The following is a 24,407-nucleotide window of genomic DNA, read 5'->3' on the forward strand; positions in this document are numbered from 1 at the left end:
TTCCGGTCACAACTTGCAGGTTTGTTGACCATGTGCTTTTGTTGCCAACCTATTTTGCTACCTGACAACTTTACGGGTTTCTTTTTAATTACCGTTCATATATTTATTTTTTCCTCAACTTTTTCACCCCGGACGCTTTATCTGGACACACGATTCGTCAGGACCCTCCAACAGCCGAAGCTAAGTAGTAACATTAACATGATGCCTCTAATTGCAGCCGCTGTGCTCGCCCCCTTCACGGCAGGATAGCTGTACTGCAAGCCCAGCTTCAGACGCAATCGTTAGGAAGGGTAATTTCAGTGTAGGAAAGGATGAAAACAGCGTCTGTGCCACCAGTAAGTGCAGATAGTAGTATAAATCCCCTGGCACAGTCCCCGCAGCCGACAACTTTCTCACGGTTTCTGGAAGGAAATGCTGTAGGAACGCTCAACCGGTGTCGCTCATTCAGCAGACAGAAACTTTCAACCGGTTTTCCCCATTAAGCAGCGGGTCGGTGTCAGAGGCCGAGTCTTCTCTGGTCTCTACTCCTCCCGTTACGGGGTCTGAGACGCCTAAGCTTCCCACCATTAGCTCTGACAAATTGAAAACTCTAGTCATTGGCGACTCCATTACCCGCAGTATTAGACTTAAAGCGAATCATCCAGCGATCATACACTGTTTACCCGGGGCAGGGCTACCGACGTTAAGGCTAATCTGAAGATGGTGCTGGCTAAAGCTAAAACTGGCGAGTGTAGAGAGTATAGAGATATTGTTATCCACGTCGGCACCAACGATGTTAGGATGAAACAGTCAGAGATCACTAAGCGCAACATAGCTTCTGCGTGCATATCAGCTAGAAAGATGTGTCGGCATCGAGTAATTGTCTCTGGCCCCCTCCCAGTTAGGGGAGTGATGAGCTCTACAGCAGAGTCTCACAACTCAATCGCTGGTTGAAAACGGTTTTCTGCCCCTCCCAAAAGATAGAATTTGTAGATAATTGGCCCTCTTTCTGGGACTCACCCACAAACAGGACCAAGCCTGACCTGCTGAGGAGTGACGGACTCCATCCTAGCTGGAGGGTGCTCTCATCTTATCTGCCAACATAGACAGGGCTCTAACTCCTCTAGCTCCACAATGAAATAGGGTGCAGGCCAGGCAGCAGGCTATTAGCCAGCCTGCCAGCATAGTGGAGTCTGCCACTAGCATAGTCAGTGTAGTCAGCTCAGCTATCACCATTGAGACCGTGTCTGTGCCTCGACCTAGGTTGGGCAAAACTAAACATGGCGGTGTTCGCCTTAGCAATCTCACTAGGATAAAGACCACCTCCATTCCTGTCATTACTGAAAGAGATCATGATACCTCACATCTCAAAATAGGGCTACTTAATGTTAGATCCCTTACTTCAAAGGCAATTATAGTCAATGAACTAATCACTGATCATAATCTTGATGTGATTGGCCTGACTGAAACATGGCTTAAGCCTGATGAATTTACTGTGTTAAATGAGGCCTCACCTCCTGGCTACACTAGTGACCATATCCCCGTGCATCCCGCAAACGCGGAGGTGTTGCTAACATTTACGATAGCAAATTTCAATTTACAAAAAAAAAATGACGTTTTCGTCTTTTTGAGCTTCTAGTCATGAAATCTATGCAGCCTACTCAATCACTTTTTATAGCTACTGTTTACAGGCCTCCTGGGCCATATACAGCGTTTCTCACTGAGTTCCCTGAATTCCTATCAGACCTTGTAGTCATTGCAGATAATATTCTAATCTTTGGTGACTTTAATATTCACATGGAAAAGTCCACAGACCCACTCCAAAAGGCTTTTGGAGCCATCATCGACTCAGTGGGTTTTGTCCAACATGTCTCTGGACCCACTCACTGTCACAGTCATACGCTGGACCTAGTTTTGTCCCATGGAATAAATGTTGTGGATCTTAATGTTTTTCCTCATAATCCTGGACTATCGGACCACCATTTTATTACGTTTGCAATTGCAACAAATAATCTGCTCAGACCCCAACCAAGGAACATCAAAAGTCGTGCTATAAATTCACAGACAACACAAAGATTCCTTGATGCCCTTCCAGACACCCTCTGCCTACCCAAGGACGCCAGAGGACAAAAATCCGTTAACCACCTAACTGAGGATCTCAATTTAACCTTGCGCAATACCCTAGATGCAGTTGCACCCTAAAAAACTAAAAAAATGTCTCATAAGAAACTAGCTCCCTGGTACACAGAAAATACCCGAGCTCTGAAGCAAGCTTCCAGAAAATTGGAACGGAAATGGCGCCACACCAAACTGGAAGTCTTCCGACTAGCTTGGAAGGACGGTACCGTGCAGTACCGAAGAGCCCTTACTGCTGCTCGATCGTCCTATTTTTCTAACTTAATTGAGGAAAATAAGAACAATCCGAAATTCCTTTTTGATACTGTGGCAAAGCTAACTAAAAAGCAGCATTCCCTAAAGAGAGGATGACTTTCACTTTAGCAGTGATAAATTCATGAACTTCTTTGAGGAAAAGATTATGATTATTAGAAAGCAAATTACGGACTCTCTTTAAACCTGCGTATTCCTCCAAACCTCAGTTGTCCTGAGTCTGCACAACTCTGCCAGGACCTAGGATCAAGAGAGACGCTCAAGTGTTTTAGTACTATATCTCTTGACACAATGATGAAAATAATCATGGCCTCTAAACCTTCAAGCTGTATACTGACCCTATTCCAACTAAACTACTGAAAGAGCTGCTTCCTGTGCTTGGCCCCTCCTATGTTGAACATAATAAACGGCTCTCTATCCACTGGATGTGTACCAAACTCACTAAAAGTGGCAGTAATAAAGCCTCTTGAAAAAGCCAAACCTTGACCCAGAAAATATAAAAACTATCGGCCTATATTGAATCTTCCATTCCTCTCAAAGATTTTAGAGAAGGCTGCTGCGCAGCAACTCACTGCCTTCCTGAAGACAAACAATGTATACGAAATGCTTCAGTCTGGTTTTAGACCCCATCATAGCACTGAGACGGCACTTGTGAAGGTGGTAAATGACATTTTAATGGCATCGGACCGAGGCTCTGCATCTGTCCTCGTGCTCCTAGACCTTAGTGCTGCTTTTGATACCATCGATCACCACATTCTTTGGAGAGATTGGAAACCCAAATTGGTCTACACGGACAAGTTCTGGCCTGGTTTAGATCTTATCTGTCGGAAAGATATCAGTTTGTCTCTGTGAATGGTTTGTCCTCTGACAAATCAACTGTACATTTCGGTGTTCCTCAAGGTTCTGTTTTAGGACCACTATTGTTTTCACTATATATTTTACCTCTTGGGATGTTATTCAAAACATAATGTAAACTTTTCACTGCTATGCGGATGACACACAGCTGTACATTTCAATGAAACATGGTGAAGCCCCAAAATTGCCCTCGCTAGAAGCATGTGTTTCAGACATAAGGAAGTGGATGGCTGCAAACTTTCTACTATTAAACTCGGACAAAACAGAGATGCTTGTTCTAGGTCCCAAGAAACAAAGAGATCTTCTGTTGAATCTGACAATTAATCTTAATGGTTGTACAGTCGTCTCAAATAAAACTGTGAAGGACCTCGGCGTTACTCTGACCCTGATCTCTCTTTTGAAGAACATATCAAGACCATTTCGAGGACAGCTTTTTTTTCCATCTACGTAACATTGCAAAAATCAGAAACTTTCTGTCCAAAAATGATGCAGAAAAATTAATCCATGCTTTTGTCACTTCTAGGTTAGACTACTGCAATGCTCTATTTTCCGGCTACCCGGATAAAGCACTAAATAAACTTCAGTTAGTGCTAAATACGGCTGCTAGAATCCTGACTAGAACCAAAAAATTGATCATATTACTCCAGTGCTAGCCTCTCTACACTGGCTTCCTGTCAAAGCAAGGGCTGATTTCAAGGTTTTACTGCTAACCTACAAAGCATTACATGGGCTTGCTCCTACCTACCTCTCTGATTTGGTCCTGCCGTACATACCTACACGTACGCTACGGTCACAAGACGAGGCCTCCTAATTGTCCCTAGAATTTCTAAGCAAACAGCTGGAGGCAGGGCTTTCTCCTATAGAGCTCCATTTTTATGGAACGGTCTGCCTACCCATGTCAGAGACGCAAACTCGGTCTCAACCTTTAAGTCTTTACTGAAGACTCATCTCTTCAGTGGGTCATATGATTGAGTGTAGTCTGGCCCAGGAGTGGGAAGGTGAACGGAAAGGCTCTGGAGCAACGAACCGCCCTTGCTGTCTCTGCCTGGCCGGTTCCCCCCTTTCCACTGGGATTCTCTGCCTCTAACCCTGTTACGGGGCTGAGTCACTGGCTTGCTGGGGCTCTCTCGTGCCGTCCTGGGGGGTGCGTCACCTGGGTGGGTTGATTCACTGTTGTGGTCGGCCTGTCTGTTGCCCCCCTTGGGTTGTACCGTGGCGGAGATCTTTGTGGGCTATACTCGGCCTTGTCTCAGGATGGTAAGTTGGTGGTTGAAGATATCCCTCTAGTGGTGTGGGGGATGTGCTTTGGCAAAGTGGGTGGGGTTATATCCTTCCTGTTTGGCCCTGTCCGGGGTGTCCTCGGATGGGGCCACAGTGTCTCCTGACCCCTCCTGTCTCAGCCTCCAGTATTTATGCTGCAGTAGTTTATGTGTCGGGGGCTAGGGTCAGTTTGTTATATCTGAGTACTTCTCCTGTCCTATTCGGTGTCCTGTGTGAATCTAAGTGTGCGTTCTCTAATTCTCTCCTTCTCTCTTTCTTTCTCTCTCTCGGAGGACCTGAGCCCTAGGACCATGTCCCAGGACTACCTGACATGAGGACTCCTTGCTGTCCCCAGTCCACCTGGCCATGCTCCTGCTCCAGTTTCAACTGACCTGAGCCCTAGGACCGTGCCCCAGGACTACCTGACATGAAGGCTCCTTGCTGTCCCCAGTCCACCTGACTGTGCTGCTGCTCCAGTTTCAACTGTTCTAGGTCCTGTAGGTCCTGTACTGTAGGTCCTGTACGGTAGGTCCTGGGTAGTAGGTCCTGTACTGTAGGTCCTGGGTAGTAGGTCCTGTACTGTAGGTCCTGTACTGTAGGTCTTGGGTAGTAGGTCCTGTTCTGTAGGTCCTGTACTGTAGGTCCTGGGTAGTAGGTCCTGTTCTGTAGGTCCTGTACTGTAGGTCCTGTACTGTAGGTCCTGTACGGTAGGTCCTGGGTAGTAGGTCCTGTACTGTAGGTCCTGGGTAGTAGGTCCTGTACTGTAGGTCCTGGGTAGTAGGTCCTGTACTCTAGGTCCTGTACTGTAGGTCCTGTACGGTAGGTCCTGGGTAGTAGGTCCTGTTCTGTAGGTCCTGTTACGGTAGGTCCTGGGTAGTAGTTCCTGTTCTGTAGGTCCTGTTCTGTAGGTCCTGTACGGTAGGTCCTGGGTAGTAGGTCCTGTTCTGTAGGTCCTGTTCTGTAGGTCCTGTTCTGTAGGTCCTGTACGGTAGGCCCTGGGTAGTAGGTCCTGTTCTGTAGGTCCTGGGTAGTAGGTCCTGGGTAGTAGGTCCTGGGTAGTAGGTCCTGTTCTGTAGGTCCTGTACGGTAGGTCCTGGGTAGTAGGTCCTGTTCTGTAGGTCCTGTACGGTAGGTCCTGGGTAGTAGGTCCTGTTCTGTAGGTCCTGTACGGTAGGTCCTGTACGGTAGGTCCTGTACTGTAGGTCCTGTTCTGTAGGTCCTGTTCTGTAGGTCCTGTACTGTAGGTCCTGTACTGTAGGTCCTGTACTGTAGGTCCTGTACAGTAGGTCCTGGGTAGTAGGTCCTGGGTAGTAGGTCCTGTTCTGTAGGTCCTGTACTGTAGGTCCTGTACGGTAGGTCCTGGGTAGTAGGTCCTGTTCTGTAGGTCCTGTATGGTAGGTCCTGGGTAGTAGGTCCTGGGTAGTAGGTCCTGTTCTGTTGGTCCTGTACGGTAGGTCCTGTATGGTAGGTCCTGGGTAGTAGGTCCTGTTCTGTAGGTCCTGTATGGTAGGTCCTGGGTAGTAGGTCCTGGGTAGTAGGTCCTGTTCTGTTGGTCCTGTACGGTAGGTCCTGGGTAGTAGGTCCTGTTCTGTAGGTCCTGTACAGTAGGTCCTGGGTAGTAGGTCCTGTTCTGTAGGTCCTGTACGGTAGGTCCTGGGTAGTAGGTCCTGTTCTGTAGGTCCTGGGTAGTAGGTCCTGTTCTGTAGGTCCTGTACGGTAGGTCCTGGGTAGTAGGTCCTGTTCTGTAGGTCCTGTACGGTGGGTCCTGTTCTGTAGGTCCTGTTCTGTAGGTCCTGTACAGTAGGTCCTGGGTAGTAGGTCCTGTTCTGTAGGTCCTGGGTAGTAGGTCCTGTTCTGTAGGTCCTGTACGGTAGGTCCTGGGTAGTATGTCCTGTTCTGTAGGTCCTGTACGGTAGGTCCTGTTCTGTAGGTCCTGTTCTGTAGGTCCTGTACGGTAGGTCCTGGGTAGTAGGTCCTGTTCTGTAGGTCCTGTACGGTAGGTCCTGTTCTGTAGGTCCTGTACGGTAGGTCCTGGGTAGTAGGTCCTGTTCTGTAGGTCCTGTACGGTAGGTCCTGGGTAGTAGGTCCTGTTCTGTAGGTCCTGTACGGTAGGTCCTGGGTAGTAGGTCCTGTTCTGTAGGTCCTGTACGGTAGGTCCTGTACGGTAGGTCCTGGGTAGTAGGTCCTGTTCTGTAGGTCCTGTACGGTAGGTCCTGTTCTGTAGGTCCTGGGTAGTAGGTCCTGTTCTGTAGGTCCTGTACGGTAGGTCCTGGGTAGTATGTCCTGTTCTGTAGGTCCTGTATGGTAGGTCCTGGGTAGTAGGTCCTGGGTAGTAGGTCCTGTTCTGTAGGTCCTGTACGGTAGGTCCTGGGTAGTAGGTCCTGTTCTGTAGGGTCCTGTCCAGTAGGTCCTGGGTAGTAGGTCCTGTTCTGTAGGTCCTGTACGGTAGGTCCTGGGTAGTAGGTCCTGTAGGTCCTGTGTAGGTCCTGGGTAGTAGGTCCTGTTCTGTAGGTCCTGGGTATGGTAGGTCCTGTTCTGTAGGTCCTGTTCTGTAGGTCCTGTACAGTAGGTCCTGGGTAGTAGGTCCTGTTCTGTAGGTCCTGGGTAGTAGGTCCTGTTCTGTAGGTCCTGTACGGTAGGTCCTGGGTAGTAGGTCCTGTTCTGTAGGTCCTGGGTAGTAGGTCCTGTTCTGTAGGTCCCTAGGTCCTGTACGGTAGGTCCTGGGTAGTAGGTCCTGTTCTGTAGGTCCTGTACTGTAGGTCCTGTTCTGTAGGTCCTGGGTAGTAGGTCCTGTACTGTAGGTCCTGTACTGTAGGTCCTGTAGTAGGTCCTGTTCTGTAGGTCCTGTACGGTAGGTCCTGGGTAGTAGGTCCTGTTCTGTAGGTCCTGTACTGTAGGTCCTGGGTAGTAGGTCCTGTTCTGTAGGTCCTGTACTGGTAGGTCCTGTACTGTAGGTCCTGGGTAGTAGGTCCTGTTCTGTAGGTCCTGTACTGTAGGTCCTGTAGGTAGTAGGTCCCTGTAGGTCCTGTACGGTAGGTCCTGGGTAGTAGGTCCTGTTCTGTAGGTCCTGTACGGTAGGTCCTGGGTAGTAGGTCCTGTTCTGTAGGTCCTGTACGGTAGGTCCTGGGTAGTAGGTCCTGTTCTGTAGGTCCTGGGTAGTAGGTCCTGTTCTGTAGGTCCTGTACGGTAGGTCCTGGGTAGTAGGTCCTGTTCTGTAGGTCCTGTACGGTAGGTCCTGGGTAGTAGGTCCTGTTCTGTAGGTCCTGTACGGTAGGTCCTGGGTAGTAGGTCCTGTTCTGTAGGTCCTGTACGGTAGGTCCTGTTCTGTAGGTCCTGTACAGTAGGTCCTGGTTAGTAGGTCCTGTTCTGTAGGTCCTGTACGGTAGGTCCTGGGTAGTAGGTCCTGTACTGTAGGTCCTGTACGGTAGGTCCTGGGTAGTAGGTCCTGTTCTGTAGGTCCTGTACGGTAGGTCCTGGGTAGTAGGTCCTGTTCTGTAGGTCCTGTATGGTAGGTCCTGGGTAGTAGGTCCTGTTCTGTAGGTCCTGTATGGTAGGTCCTGGGTAGTAGGTCCTGGGTAGTAGGTCCTGTTCTGTAGGTCCTGTATGGTAGGTCCTGGGTAGTAGGTCCTGTTCTGTAGGTCCTGTATGGTAGGTCCTGGGTAGTAGGTCCTGGGTAGTAGGTCCTGTTCTGTTGGTCCTGTACGGTAGGTCCTGGGTAGTAGGTCCTGTTCTGTAGGTCCTGTACAGTAGGTCCTGGGTAGTAGGTCCTGTTCTGTAGGTCCTGTACGGTAGGTCCTGGGTAGTAGGTCCTGTTCTGTAGGTCCTGTAGTAGGTCCTGTTCTGTAGGTCCTGTACTGTAGGTCCTGGGTAGTAGGTCCTGTTCTGTAGGTCCTGTACGGTAGGTCCTGGGTAGTAGGTCCTGTTCTGTAGGTCCTGTACGGTAGGTCCTGGGTAGTAGGTCCCTGTAGGTCCTGTGTAGGTCCTGTCTGTAGGTCCTGTTCTGTAGGTCCTGTACGGTAGGTCCTGGGTAGTAGGTCCTGTTCTGTAGGTCCTGTACGGTAGGTCCTGGGTAGTAGGTCCTGTTCTGTAGGTCCTGTAGGTCCTGGGTAGTAGGTCCTGTTCTGTAGGTCCTGTACGGTAGGTCCTGTTCTGTAGGTCCTGTAGTAGGTCCTGGGTAGTAGGTCCTGTTCTGTAGGTCCTGTACGGTAGGTCCTGGGTAGTAGGTCCTGTACTGTAGGTCCTGTAGGTCCTGGGTAGTAGGTCCTGGGTAGTAGGTCCTGTTCTGTAGGTCCTGTACGGTAGGTCCTGGGTAGGTCCTGTTCTGTAGGTCCTGTTCTGTAGGTCCTGTACGGTAGGTCCTGGGTAGTAGGTCCTGTTCTGTAGGTCCTGTATGGTAGGTCCTGGGTAGTAGGTCCTGTTCTGTAGGTCCTGTACTGTAGGTCCTGTAGGTCCTGTATGGTAGGTCCTGGGTAGTAGGTCCTGTTCTGTAGGTCCTGTAGGTCCTGTGGTAGGTCCTGGGTAGTAGGTCCTGGGTAGTAGGTCCTGTTCTGTAGGTCCTGTACGGTAGGTCCTGGGTAGTAGGTCCTGTTCTGTAGGTCCTGTACAGTAGGTCCTGGGTAGTAGGTCCTGTTCTGTAGGTCCTGTAGGTCCTGGGTAGTAGGTCCTGTAGGTCCTGTAGTAGGTCCTGGGTAGTAGGTTCTGTTCTGTAGGTCCTGTACGGTAGGTCCTGGGTAGTAGGTCCTGTTCTGTAGGTCCTGTACGGTAGGTCCTGTTCTGTAGGTCCTGTTCTGTAGGTCCTGTACAGTAGGTCCTGGGTAGTAGGTCCTGTTCTGTAGGTCCTGTTCTGTAGGTCCTGTACGGTAGGTCCTGGGTAGTAGGTCCTGTTCTGTAGGTCCTGGGTAGTAGGTCCTGTTCTGTAGGTCCTGTACGGTAGGTCCTGGGTAGTATGTCCTGTTCTTTAGGTCCTGTACGGTAGGTCCTGGGTAGTAGGTCCTGTTCTGTAGGTCCTGGGTAGTAGGTCCTGGGTAGTTGGTCCTGGGTAGTAGGTCCTGGGTAGTAGGTCCTGTTCTGTAGGTCCTGTATGGTAGGTCCTGGGGAGTAGGTCCTGTTCTGTAGGTCCTGTACGGTAGGTCCTGGGTAGAAGGTCCTGGGTAGTCTGTCCTGTTCTGTAGGTCCTGTACGGTAGGTCCTGGGTAGTAGGTCCTGTTCTGTAGGTCCTGTACAGTAGGTCCTGGGTAGTAGGTCCTGTTCTGTAGGTCCTGTACGGTAGGTCCTGGGTAGTAGGTCCTGTTCTGTCGGTCCTGTACGGTAGGTCCTGGGTAGTAGGTCCTGTTCTGTAGGTCCTGGGTAGTAGGTCCTGTTCTGTAGGTCCTGTACGGTAGGTCCTGGGTAGTAGGTCCTGTTCTGTAGGTCCTGTTCTGTAGGTCCTGGGTAGTAGGTCCTGGGTAGGTCCTGGGTAGTAGGTCCTGGGTAGTAGGTCCTGTTCTGTAGGTCCTGTACGGTAGGTCCTGGGTAGTAGGTCCTGTTCTGTAGGTCCTGTACGGTAGGTCCTGGGTAGTAGGTCCTGTTCTGTAGGTCCTGTACGGTAGGTCCTGGGTAGTAGGTCCTGTTCTGTAGGTCCTGTACGGTAGGTCCTGGGTAGTAGGTCCTGTTCTGTAGGTCCTGTACGGTAGGTCCTGGGTAGTAGGTCCTGTTCTGTAGGTCCTGTACGGTAGGTCCTGGGTAGTAGGTCCTGTTCTGTAGGTCCTGTTCTGTAGGTCCTGTACGGTAGGTCCTGTACGGTAGGTCCTGGGTAGTAGGTCCTGTTCTGTAGGTCCTGTACGGTAGGTCCTGTAGGTCTGTAGGTCCTGTACGGTAGGTCCTGGGTAGTAGGTCCTGTTCTGTAGGTCCTGTACGGTAGGTCCTGGTCCTGTACTGTAGGTAGTAGGTCCTATGAGTAGGTCCTGATATGTAGGTCCTGTACTGTAGGTCCTGTAGTTGTTCCATTGAGAGAATCATATGACCTTGGTTCTGTCAAGGTCAAAACAGGTCCCATTAGGTCCTGGGTAGTAGGTCCTACTGTCCTGGTAGCCTGCAATCCACACTGGTAGGTCCTGTACTGTAGGTCCTGGGCTAGTAGGACCTGTTTTACTGGCTGTAGGTCCGAAAGAAGTAGGTCCTGTTTGAAAATACAAAGTAGGTCCTGGGCTAGTAGGTCCACTGTAGGTTTTAGGTCCTGACCCGGTCCTGAAGGTCCTGTTCTGTAGGTCCAGTAGGTCAGTCTGATTCAAGAGTAAGGTAGGTCTCTGTTCCTCTGTCTATTCATTGGTAGGTTAGGTCCTGTTCTGAGGCTTCCTAGTAGGTCCTGAACCATCTGGAGGTGTAGGTCCGTAGGTCCTGGGTAGTAGGTCCTGGTCAGGTCCTGTACAGTAGGTCCTGGTAGTAGGTCCTGTTCTGGTCAGGTCAGGTCCTGTTCAGTAGGATGGAGGTCCTGACTAGGTCCTGGGTAGGTCAGGTAGGTCCTGGTAGTAGGTCTGGGTAGTAGGTCCTGTAGACTGTCAGGTCCTGATACAGTAGGTCCTGGAGGTCTAGGAGGCAGTAGGACAGGTAGTAGGTCCTGTTCTGTAGGTCCAGTAGGTAGGTCCTGGGTAGTAGGAGCTGTAGGGTCAGGTCCTGAGTAGGGTAGGTCCTGTTCTGAGGTCCTGTAGGTCCAGTAGTCAGGTCCTGTTCTGTAGGTTCTGTAGGTCCTGTACGGTAGGTGGGGTGAGTAGGTCCTGTTCAGGTAGGTCCTGTACAGTAGGTCCTGGGTAGTAGGTCCTGTTCAGGTCAGGTCCTGTACAGTGGATGGAGGTGACTGGAGTCCAGTAGTCCTGTTCTGTAGGTCCTGGGTAGGTCCTGGGAGGTCCTGTTCTGTAGGTACGGTAGGTCCTGTTCTGTAGGTCCTGTTCTGTAGGTCCTGAGGTGGTAGGTCCTGTAGTCAGGTAGGTCCTGATACAGTAGGATGGAGGTCCTGGGCAGTAGTCCAGGTGTAGGTCCTGTACAGTAGGTCCTGGAGGTCCTGTTCTGTAGGTCCTGTTCTGTAGGTAGGATAGGTGACTAGGAGTAGGTCCTGGGTAGTAGGTCCTGTAGGTCCTGTACAGTAGGTGGAGGTGACTAGGTCCTGTAGACAGGTTAGTTCCTGATACAGTAGGATGGAGGTCCTAGTAGCAGTAGTAGGTCCTGTTCAGTAGGGATGGAAGTGTCCTAGGTAGGTCCTGTAGACAGGTCAGGTCCTGATACAGTAGGATGGAGGTCCTCTGGAGCAGTAGTCCAGGTAGGTCCCTACAGTAGGGATGGAGGTCCTGACTAGGAGTCCAGTCCTGGGTAGGTCCTGTTCAGGTCCAGGTCGGTAGGTCCTGTAGTACAGTAGGAGGGGAGGTGACTAGGAGCAGTAGTCTGTTCAGGTCCTGATACAGTAGGTGACTAGGAGCAGTAGTCCAGGTCAGGTCCTGTACAGTAGGTCCATGGAGGTGACTAGGAGCAGTAGTAGGAGTTCCTGATAAATGACTAGGAGCAGTAGGTCCAGGTCAGTTCCTGATACAGTAGGATGGAGGTGACTAGGGCAGTAGTCAGGTCAGGTCCTGATACAGTAGGATGGAGGTGACTTACAGGTAGTTTCTGTACAGTAGGATGGAGGTCCTGACTAGGTCCTAGACAGGTCAGTTTCCTGATACAGTAGGAGGTCCTGGGAGCAGTCCTGTCAGGTCCTGATACAGTAGGTCCTGGAGGTCCTGACTAGGAGCAGTAGACTGGTCTAGTTCCTGTTACAGTAGGATGGAGGTGACTAGGTCCTAGACAGTAGGTCCTGATACAGTAGGATGGAGGTGACTAGGAGCAGTAGTCCAGGTCAGGTCCTGTTCTGTAGGGATGGAGGTGACTGGGAGCAGGTAGACAGGTTCAGTTCCTGATACAGTAGGTCCTGGAGTCCTGTTCTGAGGTCCTAGGTAGCAGTAGACAGGTCCTAGTAGGTCCTGATACAGTAGGATGGAGGTGTTCTAGGAGCAGTAGACTGGGTAGTAGGGTCAGTAGGTCCTGGGGAGGTCCATTGGTAGGTCCTGGTACAGTAGGATGGAGGTGACTAGGAGCAGTAGTCTGTCAGGTCCTGATACAGTAGGATGGGTGACTAGGAGCAGTAGTCCAGGTCAGGTCCTGATACAGTAGGATGGAGGTCCTGATGTAGAGGTGACAGTAGGATGGAGGTGACTAGGAGCAGTAGACAGGTCAGGTCCTGATACAGTAGGATGGAGGTGACTAGGAGCAGTAGTCAGGTCAGGTCCTGATACAGTAGGATGACTAGGAGCAGTAGTCAGGTCAGGTCCTGATACAGTAGGATGGAGGTGACTAAAACAGTCTAGTCCAGGTCAGTTCCTGATACAGTAGGATGACTAGGAGTAGTCAGGGTTCCTGATACAGTAGGATGGAGGTGACTAGGAGCAGTAGTCAGGTCAGTTCCTGATACAGTAGATGGAGGTGACTACTGAGGACAGGTCAGCTTGGTTCTGATACAGTAGGATGACTAGGAGCAGTAGTCAGGTCAGGTCCTGATACAGTAGGATGACTAGGAGCAGTAGTCAGGTCAGGTCCTGATACAGTAGGATGACTAGGAGCAGTAGTCAGGTCAGGTCCTGATACAGTAGGATGGAGGTGACTAGGAGCAGTAGTCAGGTCAGGTCCTGATACAGTAGGATGGAGGTGACTAGGAGCAGTAGTCAGGTCAGGTCCTGATACAGTAGGATAGAGGTGACTAGGAGCAGTAGTCAGGTCAGGTCCTGATACTGTAGTCAGGTCAGGTCCTGATACAGTAGGATGACTAGGAGCAGTAGTCAGGTCAGGTCCTGATACAGTAGGATGGAGGTGACTAGGAGCAGTAGTCAGGTCAGGTCCTGATACAGTAGGATGGAGGTGACTAGGAGCAGTAGTCAGGTCAGGTCCTGATACAGTAGGATGGATGACTAGGAGCAGTAGTCAGGTCAGGTCCTGATACAGTAGGATGGAGGTGACTAGGAGCAGTAGACAGGTCAGTTCCTGATACAGTAGGATGGAGGTGACTAGGAGCAGTAGACAGGTTAGTCCTGATACAGTAGGATGGAGGTGACTAGGAGCAGTAGACAGGGCAGTTCCTGATACAGTAGGATGACTAGGAGCAGTAGACAGGTTAGTTCCTGATACAGTAGGATGGAGGTGACTAGGAGCAGTAGACAGGTCAGGTCCTGATACAGTAGGATGGAAGTGACTAGGAGCAGTAGACAGGTCAGGTCCTGATACAGTAGGATGGAGGTGACTAGGAGCAGTAGACAGGTCAGGTCCTGATACAGTAGGATGGAGGTGACTAGGAGCAGTAGACAGGTCAGGTCCTGATACAGTAGGATGGAGGTGACTAGGAGCAGTAGTCAGGTCAGGTCCTGATACAGTAGGATGACTAGGAGCAGTAGTCAGGTCAGGTCCTGATACAGTAGCATGGAGGTGACTAGGAGCAGTAGTCAGGTCAGTTCCTGATACAGTAGGATGACTAGGAGCAGTAGTCAGGTCAGTTCCTGATACAGTAGGATGGAGGTGACTAGGAGCAGTAGTCAGGTCAGTTCCTGATACAGTAGGATGGAGGTGACTAGGAGCAGTAGACAGGTCAGTTCTGATACAGTAGGATGACTAGGAGCAGTAGTCAGGTCAGGTCCTGATACAGTAGGATGACTAGGAGCAGTAGTCAGGTCAGGTCCTGATACAGTAGGATGACTAGGAGCAGTAGTCAGGTCAGGTCCTGATACAGTAGGATGGAGGTGACTAGGAGCAGTAGTCAGGTCAGGTCCTGATACAGTAGGATGGAGGTGACTAGGAGCAGTAGTCAGGGCAGGTCCTGATACAGTAGGATGGAGGTGACTAGGAGCAGTAGTCAGGTCAGGTCCTGATACAGTAGGATGACTAGGAGCAGTAGTCAGGTCAGGTCCTGATACAGTAGGATGACTAGGAGCAGTAGTCAGGTCAGGTCCTGATACAGTAGGATGGAGGTGACTAGGAGCAGTAGTCAGGTCAGGTCCTGATACAGTAGGATGGAGGTGACTAGGAGCAGTAGTCAGGTCAGGTCCTGATACAGTAGGATGACTAGGAGCAGTAGTCAGGTCAGGTCCTGATACAGTAGGATGGAGGTGACTAGGAGCAGTAGTCAGGTCAGGTCCTGATACAGTAGGATGGAGGTGACTAGGAGCAGTAGTCAGGTCAGGTCCTGATACAGTAGGATGGAGGTGACTAGGAGCAGTAGTCAGGTCAGGTCCTGATACAGTAGGATGGAGGTGACTAGGAGCAGTAGTCAGGTCAGGTCCTGATACAGTAGGATGGAGGTGACTAGGAGCAGTAGTCAGGTCAGGTCCTGATACAGTAGGATGGAGGTGACTAGGAGCAGTAGTCAGGTCAGGTCCTGATACAGTAGGATGGAGGTGACTAGGAGCAGTAGTCAGGTCAGGTCCTGATACAGTAGGATGACTAGGAGCAGTAGTCAGGTCAGGTCCTGATACAGTAGGATGGAGGTGACTAGGAGCAGTAGTCAGGTCAGGTCCTGATACAGTAGGATGACTAGGAGCAGTAGTCAGGGCAGGTCCTGATACAGTAGGATGACTAGGAGCAGTAGTCAGGGCAGGTCCTGATACAGTAGGATGACTAGGAGCAGTAGTCAGGTCAGGTCCTGATACAGTAGGATGACTAGGAGCAGTAGTCAGGTCAGGTCCTGATACAGTAGGATGACTAGGAGCAGTAGTCAGGTCAGGTCCTGATACAGTAGGATGGAGGTGACTAGGAGCAGTAGACAGGTCAGGTCCTGATACAGTAGGATGTTCAGTATTACATTGTGTTCTTGTTTTATTTTGTAAATGTGTATTTTATTGACTATCAGCTGTAAAGTTTACCCTCAGGGATAATAAAGAGTCTCTACTCTACTCAGACAGAGAGCCCCCGGTGTAGGAGCAGGGGCCAGCCAGAGAGCCCCGGTGTAGGAGCAGGGGCCAGCCAGAGAGCCCCGGTGTAGGAGCAGGGGCCAGCCAGAGAGCCCCAGGTGTAGGAGCAGGGGCCAGCCAGAGAGCCCCGGTGTAGGAGCAGGGGCCAGCCAGAGAGCCCCGGTGTAGGAGCAGGGGCCAGCCAGAGAGCCCCGGTGTAGGAGCAGGGGCCAGCCAGAGAGCCCCCGGTGTAGGAGCAGGGGTCAGGACCATGGCAACACCCCCAAGAAGAGACGTCATCTCACCAGACAGGGCAGCTCCTCCTCTTCCTCCTCATCCTCACTGTGCTCCCCCCGGGGGTCGTCCCACCTCACTCTGTGCCGCTGCCTTTCTCCCAGAATGCTGAGCCCCACCGACAACCTCCAGGTGTTCTTCCTAATGATAATAATAATAACAACCAATAATAATAACAGTATTAATAATATTTTATTATTGTTAGGTGCCCTTCCTGGACTCCTTCACCGCCCTCCCCGTCCGTCAGCCACCCAGGGAGGAGTTGGAGTGGAAACAGGTGAGAGCAGAGCGCCACCTACAGGCTGGAGGCCAAACCGTGGTGGTTCGGTGGATCAAGAAGATTACAAAATAGACTTGCAGAATTTGGCTTCCTGCTCTTTTCTCTTCCAAGTAAAGTTGATATATAGTTGAAACATTGTCCAACAGGAAGTTATCCTGCATTCCGGTAGTAGTGACCATTCTGACTGTGTGTCGTGTTGAAGGTAGTAGACTTGCTGTGGAGCGACCCGAAGAGCCAGCCAGGCTGCAGTCCCAACACCTTCAGGGGAGGAGGCAGTTACTTCGGGCCAGACGTGACCAGACGCCTGCTGGAGAGACACGGCATGACTCTGCTGATCAGATCACATGAGTGTAAACAGGAGGGCTACGAACTCTGCCACGACGGACAGGTGATCTGTTAGGCCTGCTTCTAATCTCCAGTGAACATGACGAGCTCTATAAGATATATGATGGCTAGCAGACAACAGGACTAGCTCTATAAGATATATGATGGCTAGCAGACAACAGGACTAGCTCTATAAGATATATGATGGCTAGCAGACAACATGACTAGCTCTATAAGATATATGATGGCTAGCAGACAACAGGACTAGCTCTATAAGATATATGATGGCTAGCAGACAACAGAACTAGCTCTATAAGATATATGATGGCTAGCAGACAACAGAACTAGCTCTATAAGATATATGATGGCTAGCAGACAACATGACTAGCTCTATAAGATATATGATGGCTAGCAGACAACAGAACTAGCTCTATAAGATATATGATGGCTAGCAGACAACATGACTAGCTCTATAAGATATATGATGGCTAGCAGACAACAGGACTAGCTCTAGAAGATATATGATGGCTAGCAGACAACATGACTAGCTCTATAAGATATATGATGGCTAGCAGACAACATGACTAGCTCTATAAGATATATGATGGCTAGCAGACAACAGGACTAGCTCTATAAGATATATGATGGCTAGCAGACAACATGACTAGCTCTATAAGATATATGATGGCTAGCAGACAACAGGACTAGCTCTATAAGATATATGATGGCTAGCAGACAACATGACGAGCTCTATAAGATATATGATGGCTAGCAGACAACATGACTAGCTCTATAAGATATATGATGGCTAGCAGACAACAGGACTAGCTCTATAAGATATATGATGGCTAGCAGACAACATGACTAGCTCTATAAGATATATGATGGCTAGCAGACAACATGACTAGCTCTATAAGATATATGATGGCTGCAGACAACATGACTAGCTCTATAAGATATATGATGGCTAGCAGACAACAGGACTAGCTCTATAAGATATATGATGGCTAGCAGACAACATGACTAGCTCTATAAGATATATGATGGCTAGCAGACAACATGACTAGCTCTATAAGATATATGATGGCTAGCAGACAACATGACTAGCTCTATAAGATATATGATGGCTAGCAGACAACATGACTAGCTCTATAAGATATATGATGGCTAGCAGACAACAGGACTAGCTCTATAAGATATATGATGGCTAGCAGACAACATGACTAGCTCTATAAGATATATGATGGCTAGCAGACAACAGGACTAGCTCTATAAGATATATGATGGCTAGCAGACAACAGGACGAGCTCTATAAGATATATGATGGCTAGCAGACAACAGGACTAGCTCTATAAGATATATGATGGCTAGCAGACAACATGACGAGCTCTATAAGATATATGATGGCTAGCAGACAACATGACTAGCTCTATAAGATATATGATGGCTAGCAGACAACATGACGAGCTCTATAAGATATATGATGGCTAGCAGACAACATGACGAGCTCTATAAGATATATGATGGCTAGCAGACAACATGACTAGCTCTATAAGATATATGATGGCTAGCAGACAACAGGACTAGCTCTATAAGATATATGATGGCTAGCAGACAACAGGACTAGCTCTATAAGATATATGATGGCTAGCAGACAACATGACTAGCTCTATAAGATATATGATGGCTAGCAGACAACAGGACTAGCTCTATAAGATATATGATGGCTAGCAGACAACAGGACTAGCTCTATAAGATATATGATGGCTAGCAGACAACAGGACTAGCTCTATAAGATATATGATGGCTAGCAGACAACAGGACTAGCTCTATAAGATATATGATGGCTAGCAGACAACAGGACTAGCTCTATAAGATATATGATGGCTAGCAGACAACAGGACTAGCTCTATAAGATATATGATGGCTAGCAGACAACATGACTAGCTCTATAAGATATATGATGGCTAGCAGACAACATGACTAGCTCTATAAGATATATGATGGCTAGCAGACAACATGACTAGCTCTATAAGATATATGATGGCTAGCAGACAACAGGACTAGCTCTATAAGATATATGATGGCTAGCAGACAACAGGACTAGCTCTATAAGATATATGATGGCTAGCAGACAACAGGACTAGCTCTATAAGATATATGATGGCTAGCAGACAACATGACTAGCTCTATAAGATATATGATGGCTAGCAGACAACAGGACTAGCTCTATAAGATATATGATGGCTAGCAGACAACATGACTAGCTCTATAAGATATATGATGGCTAGCAGACAACAGGACTAGCTCTATAAGATATATGATGGCTAGCAGACAACAGGACTAGCTCTATAAGATATATGATGGCTAGCAGACAACATGACTAGCTCTATAAGATATATGATGGCTAGCAGACAACATGACTAGCTCTATAAGATATATGATGGCTAGCAGACAACATGACTAGCTCTATAAGATATATGATGGCTAGCAGACAACAGGACTAGCTCTATAAGATATATGATGGCTAGCAGACAACAGGACTAGCTCTATAAGATATATGATGGCTAGCAGACAACAGGACTAGCTCTATAAGATATATGATGGCTAGCAGACAACATGACGAGCTCTATAAGATATATGATGGCTAGCAGACAACATGACTAGCTCTATAAGATATATGATGGCTAGCAGACAACAGGACTAGCTCTATAAGATATATGATGGCTAGCAGACAACATGACGAGCTCTATAAGATATATGATGGCTAGCAGACAACATGACTAGCTCTATAAGATATATGATGGCTAGCAGACAACATGACTAGCTCTATAAGATATATGATGGCTAGCAGACAACATGACTAGCTCTATAAGATATATGATGGCTAGCAGACAACAGGACTAGCTCTATAAGATATATGATGGCTAGCAGACAACATGACTAGCTCTATAAGATATATGATGGCTAGCAGACAACAGGACTAGCTCTATAAGATATATGATGGCTAGCAGACAACATGACTAGCTCTATAAGATATATGATGGCTAGCAGACAACAGGACTAGCTCTATAAGATATATGATGGCTAGCAGACAACAGGACTAGCTCTATAAGATATATGATGGCTAGCAGACAACATGACTAGCTCTATAAGATATATGATGGCTAGCAGACAACAGGACTAGCTCTATAAGATATATGATGGCTAGCAGACAACAGGACTAGCTCTATAAGATATATGATGGCTAGCAGACAACAGGACTAGCTCTATAAGATATATGATGGCTAGCAGACAACAGGACTAGCTCTATAAGATATATGATGGCTAGCAGACAACAGGACTAGCTCTATAAGATATATGATGGCTAGCAGACAACAGGACTAGCTCTATAAGATATATGATGGCTAGCAGACAACAGGACTAGCTCTATAAGATATATGATGGCTAGCAGACAACAGGACTAGCTCTATAAGATATATGATGGCTAGCAGACAACAGGACTAGCTCTATAAGATATATGATGGCTAGCAGACAACAGGACTAGCTCTATAAGATATATGATGGCTAGCAGACAACAGGACTAGCTCTATAAGATATATGATGGCTAGCAGACAACAGGACTAGCTCTATAAGATATATGATGGCTAGCAGACAACAGGACTAGCTCTATAAGATATATGATGGCTAGCAGACAACATGACTAGCTCTATAAGATATATGATGGCTAGCAGACAACAGGACTAGCTCTATAAGATATATGATGGCTAGCAGACAACAGGACTAGCTCTATAAGATATATGATGGCTAGCAGACAACATGACGAGCTCTATAAGATATATGATGGCTAGCAGACAACAGGACTAGCTCTATAAGATATATGATGGCTAGCAGACAACATGACTAGCTCTATAAGATATATGATGGCTAGCAGACAACATGACTAGCTCTATAAGATATATGATGGCTAGCAGACAACAGGACTAGCTCTATAAGATATATGATGGCTAGCAGACAACATGACTAGCTCTATAAGATATATGATGGCTAGCAGACAACAGGACTAGCTCTATAAGATATATGATGGCTAGCAGACAACATGACTAGCTCTATAAGATATATGATGGCTAGCAGACAACAGGACTAGCTCTATAAGATATATGATGGCTAGCAGACAACAGGACTAGCTCTATAAGATATATGATGGCTAGCAGACAACAGGACTAGCTCTATAAGATATATGATGGCTAGCAGACAACAGGACTAGCTCTATAAGATATATGATGGCTAGCAGACAACATGACGAGCTCTATAAGATATATGATGGCTAGCAGACAACAGGACTAGCTCTATAAGATATATGATGGCTAGCAGACAACATGACTAGCTCTATAAGATATATGATGGCTAGCAGACAACATGACTAGCTCTATAAGATATATGATGGCTAGCAGACAACAGGACTAGCTCTATAAGATATATGATGGCTAGCAGACAACAGGACTAGCTCTATAAGATATATGATGGCTAGCAGACAACATGACTAGCTCTATAAGATATATGATGGCTAGCAGACAACATGACGAGCTCTATAAGATATATGATGGCTAGCAGACAACAGGACTAGCTCTATAAGATATATGATGGCTAGCAGACAACATGACTAGCTCTATAAGATATATGATGGCTAGCAGACAACATGACTAGCTCTATAAGATATATGATGGCTAGCAGACAACATGACTAGCTCTATAAGATATATGATGGCTAGCAGACAACATGACTAGCTCTATAAGATATATGATGGCTAGCAGACAACATGACTAGCTCTATAAGATATATGATGGCTAGCAGACAACATGACTAGCTCTATAAGATATATGATGGCTAGCAGACAACATGACTAGCTCTATAAGATATATGATGGCTAGCAGACAACATGACGAGCTCTATAAGATATATGATGGTTAGCAGACAACATGACTAGCTCTATAAGATATATGATGGCTAGCAGACAACAGGACTAGCTCTATAAGATATATGATGGCTAGCAGACAACATGACTAGCTCTATAAGATATATGATGGCTAGCAGACAACATGACTAGCTCTATAAGATATATGATGGCTAGCAGACAACATGACTAGCTCTATAAGATATATGATGGCTAGCAGACAACAGGACTAGCTCTATAAGATATATGATGGCTAGCAGACAACATGACGAGCTCTATAAGATATATGATGGCTAGCAGACAACATGACTAGCTCTATAAGATATATGATGGCTAGCAGACAACAGGACTAGCTCTATAAGATATATGATGGCTAGCAGACAACAGGACTAGCTCTATAAGATATATGATGGCTAGCAGACAACAGGACTAGCTCTATAAGATATATGATGGCTAGCAGACAACATGACTAGCTCTATAAGATATATGATGGCTAGCAGACAACATGACTAGCTCTATAAGATATATGATGGCTAGCAGACAACAGGACTAGCTCTATAAGATATATGATGGCTAGCAGACAACAGGACTAGCTCTATAAGATATATGATGGCTAGCAGACAACATGACTAGCTCTATAAGATATATGATGGCTAGCAGACAACAGGACTAGCTCTATAAGATATATGATGGCTAGCAGACAACATGACTAGCTCTATAAGATATATGATGGCTAGCAGACAACATGACTAGCTCTATAAGATATATGATGGCTAGCAGACAACAGGACTAGCTCTATAAGATATATGATGGCTAGCAGACAACAGGACTAGCTCTATAAGATATATGATGGCTAGCAGACAACATGACGAGCTCTATAAGATATATGATGGTTAGCAGACAACAGGACTAGCTCTATAAGATATATGATGGCTAGCAGACAACAGGACTAGCTCTATAAGATATATGATGGCTAGCAGACAACATGACTAGCTCTATAAGATATATGATGGCTAGCAGACAACAGGACTAGCTCTATAAGATATATGATGGCTAGCAGACAACAGGACTAGCTCTATAAGATATATGATGGCTAGCAGACAACAGGACTAGCTCTATAAGATATATGATGGCTAGCAGACAACATGACTAGCTCTATAAGATATATGATGGCTAGCAGACAACATGACTAGCTCTATAAGATATATGATGGCTAGCAGACAACAGGACTAGCTCTATAAGATATATGATGGCTAGCAGACAACATGACTAGCTCTATAAGATATATGATGGCTAGCAGACAACATGACTAGCTCTATAAGATATATGATGGCTAGCAGACAACAGGACTAGCTCTATAAGATATATGATGGCTAGCAGACAACAGGACTAGCTCTATAAGATATATGATGGCTAGCAGACAACAGGACTAGCTCTATAAGATATATGATGGCTAGCAGACAACATGACTAGCTCTATAAGATATATGATGGCTAGCAGACAACAGGACTAGCTCTATAAGATATATGATGGCTAGCAGACAACAGGACTAGCTCTATAAGATATATGATGGCTAGCAGACAACAGGACTAGCTCTATAAGATATATGATGGCTAGCAGACAACAGGACTAGCTCTATAAGATATATGATGGCTAGCAGACAACATGGAGCTCTATAAGATATATGATGGCTAGCAGACAACAGGACTAGCTCTATAAGATATATGATGGCTAGCAGACAACAGGACTAGCTCTATAAGATATATGATGGCTAGCAGACAACAGGACTAGCTCTATAAGATATATGATGGCTAGCAGACAACAGGACTAGCTCTATAAGATATATGATGGCTAGCAGACAACAGGACTAGCTCTATAAGATATATGATGGCTAGCAGACAACATGACTAGCTCTATAAGATATATGATGGCTAGCAGACAACATGACTAGCTCTATAAGATATATGATGGCTAGCAGACAACAGGACTAGCTCTATAAGATATATGATGGCTAGCAGACAACAGGACTAGCTCTATAAGATATATGATGGTTAGCAGACAACAGGACTAGCTCTATAAGATATATGATGGTTAGCAGACAACAGGACTAGCTCTATAAGATATATGATGGCTAGCAGACAACAGGACTAGCTCTATAAGATATATGATGGCTAGCAGACAACAGGACTAGCTCTATAAGATATATGATGGCTAGCAGACAACAGGACTAGCTCTATAAGATATATGATGGCTAGCAGACAACATGACTAGCTCTATAAGATATATGATGGCTGCAGACAACATGACTAGCTCTATAAGATATATGATGGCTAGCAGACAACAGGACTAGCTCTATAAGATATATGATGGCTAGCAGACAACAGAACTAGCTCTATAAGATATATGATGGCTAGCAGACAACAGGACTAGCTCTATAAGATATATGATGGCTAGCAGACAACATGACGAGCTCTATAAGATATATGATGGCTAGCAGACAATGGCAGGACAGGACTAGCTCTATAAGATATATGATGGCTAGCAGACAACAGGACTAGCTCTATAAGATATATGATGGCTAGCAGACAACATGACTAGCTCTATAAGATATATGATGGCTAGCAGACAACAGGACTAGCTCTATAAGATATATGATGGCTAGCAGACAACATGACTAGCTCTATAAGATATATGATGGCTAGCAGACAACAGGACTAGCTCTATAAGATATATGATGGCTAGCAGACAACAGGACTAGCTCTATAAGATATATGATGGCTAGCAGACAACATGACTAGCTCTATAAGATATATGATGGCTAGCAGACAACATGACTAGCTCTATAAGATATATGATGGCTAGCAGACAACAGGACTAGCTCTATAAGATATATGATGGCTAGCAGACAACATGACTAGCTCTATAAGATATATGATGGCTAGCAGACAACAGGAGCTCTATAAGATATATGATGGCTAGCAGACAACAGAACTAGCTCTATAAGATATATGATGGCTAGCAGACAACATGACAGACAACAGGACTAGCTCTATAAGATATATGATGGCTAGCAGACAACAGGACTAGCTCTATAAGATATATGATGGTTAGCAGACAACAGGACTAGCTCTATAAG

The 24,407-nt window shown here is 46.9% G+C and overlaps 1 protein-coding gene across 1 annotated transcript in view; it reads left to right on the plus strand.

Moving 5' to 3' along the window:
* Nucleotides 1–24,407, plus strand: part of LOC127916637 (serine/threonine-protein phosphatase with EF-hands 1-like) — an 82,051-nt gene that overhangs the window by 52,133 nt on the left and 5,511 nt on the right. The window contains exons 14-17 of the mRNA XM_052498949.1: nucleotides 15,428–15,505; nucleotides 15,609–15,845; nucleotides 15,919–15,990; nucleotides 16,196–16,381. Of these exons, the coding sequence (XP_052354909.1) occupies nucleotides 15,428–15,505; nucleotides 15,609–15,845; nucleotides 15,919–15,990; nucleotides 16,196–16,381 (573 nt within the window). The remainder of the gene's footprint in view (nucleotides 1–15,427; nucleotides 15,506–15,608; nucleotides 15,846–15,918; nucleotides 15,991–16,195; nucleotides 16,382–24,407) is intronic.

Source organism: Oncorhynchus keta, chromosome 37 (assembly GCF_023373465.1).
Source record: "Oncorhynchus keta strain PuntledgeMale-10-30-2019 chromosome 37, Oket_V2, whole genome shotgun sequence".
Lineage (NCBI taxonomy): Eukaryota > Metazoa > Chordata > Actinopteri > Salmoniformes > Salmonidae > Oncorhynchus > Oncorhynchus keta.